Genomic DNA, 12,289 nt, shown 5'->3' with positions numbered 1-12,289 from the left:
ATACCTGATTTCTCCAAGCAGCCTTTGTAAAATATTGGTCCTAAATAATGCTATGTTTATAAACGAAAAATTGCATGGCTGCATTATGATGAATGTACGTGTTAGTTCAATATATTTTATATTACTAGGTAACTATAAATAACCGCATAAATAGATGTAAGTTTAATTTTTTTTTCTGTTAGATAAAGTCATATGGCAAATTTTTGTTTATATCCTAATTCTAAAAAGGAATAATAATAGAATTATACAGTAAAAATAATCACTAAGTTTTTCTTTTAATAGTTTTGAAAGTCTAACCGAGTTTGTGTTTTTGCAGATGTACACAAGCTACACTATGAGTCAGTCCATCTTTTCTGACTATTTAGAAATGAGAGTGAAAATGTAGGCTTCGATATTTTTAGCCTGAATTTAAGAAGTTACAATCTTCAAACAACTAATATATTGCCTCTTCCATAAAACTTTGTACTTAAAAAATAAATTTATCCAATGCTCGAAATCCTGCTTGTATACTTAGGCCCTATTTAAATCGATCCGGTATCAATGTATTAAGTAGCAATAACCCCGCAAAAAAATTAAATGAAAGAAGATTGAGATATACATATATTTTTGTGACGGTACGCACCGGTACGGGGTACCGGCACCTTTTTTTCAATGTCGGGAAAAATAATTACTTTTCTTGTAATTCAACGTTAATTGTTAGTTTATTATTAGTTGAAAGTTAGGCAATCTATCACTGAGTACAGGAGCCTCTTTTTTATTTTTACAAAATAAAAAGAACTTTATATACTTTCAGCCGACATGCCGTATTATCAAAAACACCTCTATGTGAACTTCTCAATCATCTAGAGTCTTAGACAGTCATTATTTTAGACTAGATTTAAGTAGAGTCTAGACCTAGATTTAATAGGCCTATTATTATATAAAAAAAAATCAGTCATTATAGACATCATTCGCAATTTTATTTTTAGGTCTAGGCATTGAAAAGTAAATCTATTAATAAACTAAAATCGATCTAAGTCTAAGTACTAACTTATTAAATAAGTCATTATAAGTAGAAGTATTATAATGAATATTGTATAGATCTAGATTGACTATATTAGGGCCTATAGATAGATCTCTAGTTTAATAGATTAAGTATAGAGTATAGTAAACGTATTACAGTATTATTAGATCTATGTCTTATGTCTATATCTAATTAATTCTAATAATCTAATAATTAAAAAACTTTAGTCTTTGTTAATATCTAGACTTTTTTCTTATAAAAACTGACTATAGGCATAGCATAGGCTAGACTCGGCAATCTAGTCTCAAGATAGAATCTATACTATTACTATATCTATTCGATTTTTATATATAGACTAGACATATGTTACCCGCGACCCGCGGGTCTTTATTTGCGCATTACTGTCGATATAGTCACTGAGAGTGTTTTGTAAACAATTAAACGAAATAATAATGTAATAAGTAAAGCGAATGTGTCAATGTAAAAATAGTGTGAATGAAGCTATCAAATCAAAATAGCTAATAGGCTTAAATCCATTTTTTTTTTTTAATTAAAACATTTGCTTTTGAATAATCTAGTGGATTGGATTTAGATGTATGTTAAACGTAGCTAATGATCCTTTCACGTTATTTCAGTTTCGCTACGAAAATAAAATTAGTTTTGCGAAAATGGTTTACCCAAAGTCGATACATTCTTATCTATTAAAAACGAAAAGAGCGATAGCTTTGTTAAATAAATGGGATTATAAAGTGAACAATTAAACGAAATAATTTTTAGTACGCGATTCATGAATGAATATAGATCTAGGCCTATCTCAACTCGGCTTCGCAGCTTTCGTAAACGAATGTAACTTTAGAAAACCAATTTTGAATGTTTATTTGATCAAAATATGAAATGAATGGACTTTAATTCATATATTTATGTGTTAAAGTATAAAACGATCTGTGCGAAGAGAAGTTTTATCATCTTAGAGTTGGATTAGAGTTTTAGATCTAGGGATGGGATTATAAAGTGAACAATTAAACGAAATAATTTTTAGTACGCGATTCATGATTGAATATAGATCTAGGCCTATCTCAACTCGGCTTCGCAGCTTTCGTAAACGAATGTAGCTTTAGATTATAGATCTAAATATACTAATGAAGAGATGATATGAGGTGTTAGCTAATAGCGTTGCTCAAGAAACAAACCTGGGTTTTTCTAAACTCTAATACTTGGTATGTAATAGTAATACAGTTATGTATTGTTTGTTTCCAACTTAATCTAAAGCAGCGACCTATAATGGGGACTAAAAGAAATTTCTATAAATCAAATAAGAACATAAAACTAAAATGTTATTTAACCTTGGTTAGGCCAATAATAGAATATGAATCCTCTGTATGGGACCCCTCAACTCAAGAAAACACTGAGAAACTGGAACAGACACAAATTAGAGCAGTGACACACGAATATTCACATTTGACTAAAGTAACACCTTTAGTAAAATCACTTAATTTAGAAAGCCTTCGGGAGAAAAGACTCAAAAATAAATTAACAATTATACATAAAACACTGAACCGTAATCTTTAAATACAAAAACAATCTAATAAAATACTCTGAAAGACACAAAGATAAAGGCACATTCCTCGTTCCATATGCTAGGACAAATTTGTACAAATACTCCTTCTTCCCTAGTGCTATAATTAGAGCATGGAATGGGTTGCCTGAACAAGCCCGGAAAACCAGTGCCTTGGCAGAGATTGTCATTGGTTAACATGCATGACTAGATGCATGACGCGTAGGACGTAATCATCTTCTTTTTTGAAGTAACGTCTGTATTATATAAGATAAGAAGATAATTTAGCTTATACCACCACTTCAGTCAAATATAATTTCTTTCCATTGTTCGTGATACCAAACTAAATAATTAATTACCAATATTGATTAACTAATTGTCATTTTTTTTTAATACGGTACAGATAATTGTGTTGTCAGGTAAAAGAAATGATTGTGCAAATTTCAACTTGGGTGTCGGAGAAATAACGTGTTAAATTATCTAGGGGACGAAATCTTACATATTTAGCCATATATTTGAATACTGAGATATCAAACAAAATAATTAATTACCAATAATTAATTGACTAATTGTCTATTTTATTTAGTGATTCATGTATTGTCTTCGCCAATGAATAATTGTGCAAAGTTTCAGCTTGATCCGTGAATGGGTGAGGGAGAAATAACTTGTTCAAACTTTTTACCAGAGAGACAGAGTGAGTTGATATCAGCTTTGTAAAAAAAAAAAAAAAACCATTCAGCCCCGATCAACCAAATGGTCCAGCTAAGAAAGTATAGCCATGGCTAGGCCCATTTTTGTGTGTGATCCGTCCATTGTCTCCCAAGCATACAGCACAATGAACTGGATATTTAGTGCCAGTACTGAACAATTTCTCTTGGCCACGTGACAGCATACCTAATTACATTCATTAAAATGTTATAGAATTTAGGCCTTTTATTTTATAACCTAAAAATACCATCTGTCCGTGAACTTTCTGCATTCAAAACTTTCATGACCCATTCACAAACAAAACACTTCATTGTCTGTAACATACATTGAGTAGAAAACATTCGTATTTTAGAAGTGTAAACAGATAGAATGTAGAATATATATATCAACAATACACTCTACAGAACCAGGTTTAGTTTTAAATTAATTATTGTTAAAATATACATCTTAAATATACAATATCTACAATATCTAGGCTTATACTAAGTTCAACTTACAAGCTTAGTCAATTTGTAGACAATTGCATTACCTTACTAATCATGATGTTATCATCCGAAGACAGCTTTTTGCCATCTCTCTGCCAGCCCCACAACAGCGGGCCTTCCCTACGACGTTGACAAACGGCCACGGTTCTGGTTCGGGCCAGCTTTGATTTTTCAAAGGCATATCTCGAGCCCGTGGTGTCAGGGCTCGCTTGTTGAACGACGCCCCCGTCTGTGCTGCTTTTACTCTCCTCGTCCATAGATTTTTTTCTTTCCCCAGAGTCGGCGTCCTCTTCAATAGAGCAGGTGGCACTACTGTCGCACGAGTCCCTCTTGAAGGCAACATGAGGCGATTTCGGGCGACAGGGCTCAGGCGTAGGAGGTTTCTGCACCTCATCTTGTTCGTCCGGCTCCGGCGCCTCTTGAGCTGCTCTTCTTCGCTTTCTATGCACTTTATCAGGATGGGTTCCCATCGTAAAGAAAAACTTTGCGCACAGAAAATAATCCAGTATTTCCATGGGTGTAGCTAGTACTGCAGTCAAGGATAAACTAAGTTATACAATCTCCTCTTGGCTCCCATCTTTAACCCTTGATGTTATTCCTTTGAAGGCACAACAAGTGATACACCAAGCCTAGCCCGGAGCTTGTTATGTCGGAGCCCCGTCATTTACCAACCAGGTTTTGATGGTGGAAGAGAGAGCAACAGGTTTAGCGTACACCATGACAAATGTTTAGCACTCGTGTGTCGTGACGTTTAGCTGCTCAATGTGACACGCACGTGAAAACACCACATGGCGGTGAGTAATGAAGTAAATTGTTCATTCCTCAACACCCCCACACCACGTTCAGCCCACCCCTGTTCAATGACGTCCAGTTAGAAGCCAACTAGTCCTAGCATACAGCTATGTTGCCTTTTCTGGCTTGATTTTTCCCACACACTAATTCAAAAAAAGCGCACGCACATTTCCATTAGTTATTTCTCTCCACACAAGGAGCATCAATGGCTACAGACACTAGGCACCTCATCAATGGCTACAGACACTAGGCACCTCATCAATGGCTACAGACACTACGCACCTCATCGGGCGAATTATTGAGCGTTGTTTACACTAGTGCTCCACGACATCCACTGTTTCCATTCATTGACTTCTGTTCATTTGGAACTAATTAGAACCAAGATGAAAAGATGATTGGTCAGCACTTAAAAGATGCTTTTAAAAAATGGGTAAACAAATATTTTGAAGTACAAACTGCTATCACAGAGACACGAAAAGTTGTTTTGTTTTAACACAAGCTCATTTTAAACTCAGTTCCTGTTTCTTAGACCCATCCACATTTATTAACAAGGAGCCGCCCCAACAAGGGGGCTGGTGATAGGAGTGCTCGCATGACTAAGCACAAGACATATTGAACGCATTGTCACGTGGTAATCAACAACCTTCACCTAACGAACGGATAAAAACCAAGTCTCTGGTCAAGTCTACGGTGAGTCTCTACATGTCATAAAGGTCAATATGTGATCACATGATTATAATTACCATCGTTATAGTGAAATCAATTCAAAGGATTTATCGGTCAAACATGATAGACTTTACTTAGTAAAAGTTCAATGCTATGGTATACAAAGGATCTAAGGACATCTGCAGTGATCTTCATCCATATTTCTGAAGACCATTTAACGATGGTGGGCTCAGGGTCCAAACGTCTTCCTTTTTTGTTTTTTTCAAATTCGAAATTTGTTCCCATTGGACAAAGAGCCACTATTTGACTATAGAATGAGAACCTTGGCTGTTTAAACCTGCCCCTTTCCCACGTCATCAGCATGAGATTAGAGAAAAGTAATCAGTTCACTTTGATATTGCACTAATATATGTCAACAGAAGCCTCTCGTGCTAAAGCTATTCTTGATGTTTCGCCTTTCAATCTTTGTGGAATTTGGGAGCCTATACATTGAAAAGGCTTTTTATTGAAAAATAAGGAGCTTAACCTTATTGCAATCTCATAAAAACATTTAAAAAAACACGCAGAAACACTAATTAGCAGGTGGCAGAGGACAAAAACTAAGTTGATTGTTCAACAGTAGGCTAAACGAGTCCTTTCAAACCTGGGCCTGAATATTTCATGAATTTTTCTGTCTGTGTAAGGGAACAAAGAAGGCTTCTCTAATTCACTGGCCAAGCTGCTGCTAAAACAACGCAATGGTTCAGAGAACAAACTCTAATTTAATTATGACCTAGACAAAATGTAGGCGCATTTCTTCAGATACACAATTTCGAACAAAGGCTTTTTTTTTTTGCACTAATCAAAATATTTTATGAGAGCGTAAAAAAAATAAAATCCCCACACGTAAATGAGTGTCCTCAGACAAAGACTCACTATTTCAGCTAGAATTATGGTCATGAATGTATGCTGACATGAAAAGAGAAATAGAATGCCATTGTTGCTATCTTGAAACCCCTTAAATACATTATGTCCAGAACTAAATACTTCAAATTGCCATGCCTCAGAAGCAACAACAACAACAACAAAAAAAAGGATATTTGAGGAGATCATAGCTTTTTATATAGAGAGAGTATAGTAATTTGTGTCTAAAATTATGTTTTAGATAAATGATGGAAGAGTGTTTTTTTAACATCTACTCTATTTGGAAAAAAATCTGGTTTGCACAATGCTTTCGATACAATTAAAAAATAACTCCAAAGAAACCATAGCATCAAAGATGTTGAAAAAGAAATATATAAATCATAATGTAGAAACCGCTAGCTGGGAAGACTCATCAAAATATGAAAGGAAAAAAAGAAAATGTGACAGACGTGAATCAGAGTTTCTTCCCTTTAATGTAAGCCGAGCCAGACGACGTTTCAGTTGATTAAACGGATTTCTCAACTTTAATGTACAGTGAAGAAGAATAGTTTCCAATAGTTTATGCTTTCTCAAGAATTGTCAAGGAAAACAGAAAAGAAGTAACTATGACTCAACAATCAGTCTCTAATAGTTTGTTACCTACATACATCTTATAGGCTATTTATTTAGGGACAAAATATTTTAAAGTTTGTTACCTACATACATCTTATAGGCTATTTGTTTAGGGACAAAAATATTTTAAAGTTTGTTACCTACATACATCTTATAGGCTATTTGTTTAGGGACAAAAATATTTTAAAGTTTGTTACCTACATACATCTTATAGGCTATTTGTTTAGGGACAAAAATATTTTTAAGTTTGTTAACTCAGATTTAGATATTCTCAGTAAGTCTTTGAATGTAGACTGTGAACTAGTGAAACCCATTATTGTACATGTAGAACTATAAGTATCATCACAAACAATTACTTCTAAATATTCCAAAATTGGAGGGTCTAATTAAGCACTATTAAATAGTTCATTCAGAGAATTGGTGCATTCTTGAAATTCATGTGAGCAGTTGTTTTTTTCATAATGAAACTAAGAAAACGCTGAGACAGAAATACATTGAAGCATAAAAAGACAGAAATACATTGAAGCATAAACAGACAGAATACATTGAAGCATAAACAGACAGAAATACATTGAAGCATAAACAGACAGAAATACATTGAAGCATAAACAGGCAGAAATAAACTGAAGAATAAATAGCGCAGTTCAATGTTAAGAACAATCCCATCCCACCGTGAGAAAAAAATATGAACAATACAAACAAACATTCAGTTTCCTCATTCGCATTTATTAAAAGTCGTAGTTTTTGTTTTCTTCGATAGATATTATGATTCTGGCCCGTCACAGGTTGTCCTTTTGGACACTTCTAGAAATAAAGGTTTGCCCATCAGTGACCTAAATTGAGAGTTAAAGCGAATGAAACAGGACATTCCATTGTACTACTCTAGACACATTCCTGTTGACATTTCTTAGAGGGAAAGCCTCCCAAGTAGCCCTCAGGTCTTCTTGCCTAAGATCCAAGACAATGCCCGTTTGATAGTGAGACATTGTCTTGGAGACAATACTGCATCGATCTCTAGTTCTTTTGTCTCATGCTAAATCAAATGACTCACTTTGTTCAGGTAACATCTCGCATACCAACTTTAATCACTGAAACAAAAAATGGCGTTCATTTCTTCGCCCTGAAGACTTAATGTTCGCTGCTTTCTGAGGAACAGACAATGAACTGAGGTCAAGCTGCTCTACTCACGTGTCAGGTCATAGAACACGCGTCGTTTGGTGCTAAATAACAATAGAAATTTGTTTTTTTGGTGACATTATCTAGCAAGCAATATGTTGTTTTTTTTTTAGAAAAACTAAAAATAGTTTATAAAGTGATAATTAAAAACAAAGTTTTAATTTCCTTCTGATTTTAGATGGTAACCGCATATCTCTAGATGTCAACTTTGATACAAGCGTGTGTACATACATAGAGACAAGGACGTTTGAGGGTCATTTGTGCACATACTTTATGGACTAGTCTGAAAGTGTGCCTATTTATATTTTATTTCTTTAGAGAGTTTCGTTATAGTAAAAGAATTGGTTGTGTCTGTTAATTCCACAAATAAAGTTTCTGAAATTAAATTATTTAATATTCCTCATCAGAACTGCTGTTGCATTCTGTGTAAGCGGAACTTGTAATACATCCAATCTGGGTCTGTAGAGTTTGTGTTAATCAGAATATTGAGTTTCTCTACATGTAGTATTACTCTGTAGATCACGACCTATAAAACAGAATAAATCAACAGGCGTAGATCAAATACGAATTCAGAAAAGGAACGGCCTAGTCTCAGTCACTATCATAAAGATGTTGCCTATCCTCAACAGTCTTTTTCTATCTAAAGTTACAGTCTCGCTTTGAATTCATGTTGTCACTATTGTGTGTTCTCTAGCAGTCAGCTAAAGTGCGTCCCTACAAACTGCTCTAGGCAGTGTGCACCACTAGGCCAAGGCCTACAACTAGAAGCGTTAGAAAAGGAAACACCTCACAGCACTAGCGTGACACAAAGTCATTCATTGAGGCTGAACACAAGTGGCAAGTGAAATCAATTTTTTGACAAGATAACAAAAACTGACTGGCATAAACATCGAGTCACTAGTGTGTCGCAGTAAATGAAGTCACCATGTGCATCACTGTAGACTTGAGAACTAGCAACTATATTACAATCAGATGACGTTTTGTGTTGTTCCCGGAGTACTAATTAGTTATTTGTAAAGTTGAACAGCTCAGACGATAAAAATTAGCCTCAAGTACATGACCAAGAGTAATACCAAATTATTTTAACGATTTTAAGCTAATTATCAATTTAAAAAACAACAACTCAAATGTCTAGGAAAATCGTTAGAACCGTTTTCGAGATCCGTGTCCAACCAGTTTTTTTTTTTTGGCTCCACCCACTCAGAAGTTTCCACGAAGGTACAAGTTCAATAGATGTAACAGTTTGCACTCATCTAGAGAAACTTCACATAGTTTTATTTTGATTTTTGAAACTGACATTGGAAAGGAACATTTTGTTCTTTGACCAGCAGATTTAACGCTAGTTCTACATTCATGAGAGACAAGTCTCAACAATTGTTAGATCAAAAAACTTAGCATTTAATGGAGCTATGAGCATCTGCAAGGTATTTCACCATGCTAGGCTTTGCGTTATACAATCTGACCATAGCTTGACGAGACAGAAATGTTTCAGTAGTGTCAACCCATCTGACCATAGCTTGACGAGACAGAAATGTTTCAGTAGTGTCAACCCATCTGACCATAGCTTGACGAGACAGAAATGTTTCAGTAGTGTCAACCCATCTGACCACAGCTTGACGAGACAGAAATGTTTCAGTAGTGTCAACCCATCTGACCATAGCTTGACGAGACAGAAATGTTTCAGTAGTGTCAAGCCATCTGATCATAGCTTGACGAGACAGAAATGTTTCAGTAGTGTCAAGCCATCTGACCATAGCTTGACGAGACAGAAATGTTTCAGTAGTGTCAAGCCATCTGACCATAGCTTGACGAGACAGAAATGTTTCAGTAGTGTCAAGCCATCTGACCATAGCTTGACGAGACAGAAATGTTTCAGTAGTGTCAAGCCATCTGATCATAGCTTGACGAGACAGAAATGTTTCAGTAGTGTCAAGCCATCTGACCATAGCTTGACGAGACAGAAATGTTTCAGTAGTGTCAAGCCATCTGACCATAGCTTGACGAGACAGAAATGTTTCAGTAGTGTCAAGCCATCTGATCATAGCTTGACGAGACAGAAATGTTTCAGTAGTGTCAAGCCATCTGACCATAGCTTGACGAGACAGAAATGTTTCAGTAGTGTCAAGCCATCTGACCATAGCTTGACGAGACAGAAATGTTTCAGTAGTGTCAAGTCAACTGACCATAGCTTGACGAGACAGAAATGTTTCAGTAGTGTCAAGCCATCTGACCATAGCTTGACGAGACAGAAATGTTTCAGTAGTGTCAAGTCAACTGACCATAGCTTGACGAGACAGAAATGTTTCAGTAGTGTCAAGCCATCTGATCATAGCTTGACGAGACAGAAATGTTTCAGTAGTGTCAACCCATCTGACCATAGCTTGACGAGACAGAAATGTTTCAGTAGTGTCAAGCCATCTGATCATAGCTTGACGAGACAGAAATGTTTCAGTAGTGTCAAGCCATCTGACCATAGCTTGACGAGACAGAAATGTTTCAGTAGTGTCAAGCCATCTGACCATAGCTTGACGAGACAGAAATGTTTCAGTAGTGTCAAGCCATCTGACCATAGCTTGACGAGACAGAAATGTTTCAGTAGTGTCAAGCCATCTGATCATAGCTTGACGAGACAGAAATGTTTCAGTAGTGTCAAGCCATCTGACCATAGCTTGACGAGACAGAAATGTTTCAGTAGTGTCAACCCATCTGACCATAGCTTGACGAGACAGAAATGTTTCAGTAGTGTCAAGCCATCTGATCATAGCTTGACGAGACAGAAATGTTTCAATAGTGTCAAGCCATCTGACCATAGCTTGACGAGACAGAAATGTTTCAGTAGTGTCAAGCCATCTGACCATAGCTTGACGAGACAGAAATGTTTCAGTAGTGTCAAGCCATCTGACCATAGCTTGACGAGACAGAAATGTTTCAGTAGTGTCAACCCATCTGACCATAGCTTGACGAGACAGAAATGTTTCAGTAGTGTCAAGCCATCTGACCATAGCTTGACGAGACAGAAATGTTTCAGTAGTGTCAAGCCATCTGACCATAGCTTGACGAGACAGAAATGTTTCAGTAGTGTCAAGCCATCTGACCATAGCTTGACGAGACAGAAATGTTTCAGTAGTGTCAAGCCATCTGATCATAGCTTGACGAGACAGAAATGTTTCAGTAGTGTCAAGCCATCTGACCATAGCTTGACGAGACAGAAATGTTTCAGTAGTGTCAAGCCATCTGACCATAGCTTGACGAGACAGAAATGTTTCAGTAGTGTCAAGCCATCTGACCATAGCTTGACGAGACAGAAATGTTTCAGTAATGTCAAGCCATCTGATCATAGCTTGACGAGACAGAAATGTTTCAGTAGTGTCAAGCCATCTGACCATAGCTTGACGAGACAGAAATGTTTCAGTAGTGTCAACCCATCTGACCATAGCTTGACGAGACAGAAATGTTTCAGTAGTGTCAAGCCATCTGATCATAGCTTGACGAGACAGAAATGTTTCAATAGTGTCAAGCCATCTGACCATAGCTTGACGAGACAGAAATGTTTCAGTAGTGTCAAGCCATCTGACCATAGCTTGACGAGACAGAAATGTTTCAGTAGTGTTAAGTCATCTGACCATAGCTTGACGAGACAGAAATGTTTCAGTAGTGTCAAGTCAACTGATCATAGCTTGACGAGACAGAAATGTTTCAGTAGTGTCAAGCCATCTGACCATAGCTTGATGAGACAGAAATGTTTCAGTAGTGTCAAGCCATCTGACCATAGCTTGACGAGACAGAAATGTTTCAGTAGTGTCAAGCCATCATTGTTCCATTAAATACGATGACAGTTATTGAAGTCAGATTGTATCAAATAATTGCTTGACGCGTCTGAAATCAATAAAGATATCGAAGATATATCCATATCTATCTATCTATCTATCTATCTATCTATCTATCTATCTATCTATCTATCTATCTATCTATCTATCTATCTATCTATCTATCTATCTGTCTGTCTGTCTATCTATCTATCTATCTATCTCTATCTATCTATCTATCTATCTATCTATCTATCTATCTATCTATCTATCTATCTATCTATCTATCTCTTATCTATCTATCTCTTATCTATCTATCTATCTATCTATCTCTTATCTATCTATCTATCTATCTATCTATCTATCTATCTATCTATCCGTATGTCTGTCTGTCAATCAGTCAGTTATCTATGTATCTGTCTATCTATCGAAGATATTTGTAGTAATATCTACAGCGAATTTTCCAGCATGATTCATCCCCGGCATTTCTTATTAGTAGCTGGACCTTGAGGATGACACCAGTGCACATATCACATGCAACCCCTCACACAATGATTAATATTGTATTAGACCTGCCTACTTT

The 12,289-nt window shown here is 36.1% G+C and overlaps 1 protein-coding gene across 16 annotated transcripts in view; it reads right to left on the bottom strand.

Annotated features, from left to right (window-relative positions):
• The window catches only part of LOC106073711 (protein unc-13 homolog B-like), a 370,504-nt gene that overhangs the window by 37,908 nt on the left and 320,307 nt on the right, over nucleotides 1-12,289 (bottom strand). The window contains exons 1-2 of one of the 16 annotated variants that reach the window (XM_056008561.1): nucleotides 4,826-4,911; nucleotides 3,796-4,769 (exon numbers count right to left, since the gene is read on the bottom strand). The exons of 14 other annotated variants lie outside the window; for them this stretch is intronic. In XM_056008561.1, the coding sequence (XP_055864536.1) occupies nucleotides 3,796-4,266 (471 nt within the window). In that variant the 5' untranslated portion in view covers nucleotides 4,267-4,769; nucleotides 4,826-4,911. Of the gene's footprint in view, nucleotides 1-3,795; nucleotides 4,960-12,289 lie in introns of those variants that run through there. One more of the 16 variants, XM_056008555.1, reaches the window with a different exon arrangement.

This window comes from Biomphalaria glabrata, chromosome 1 (assembly GCF_947242115.1).
Source record: "Biomphalaria glabrata chromosome 1, xgBioGlab47.1, whole genome shotgun sequence".
Classification (NCBI taxonomy): Eukaryota; Metazoa; Mollusca; class Gastropoda; family Planorbidae; genus Biomphalaria; species Biomphalaria glabrata.
This window is presented reverse-complemented; position numbering and strand designations above follow the sequence as displayed.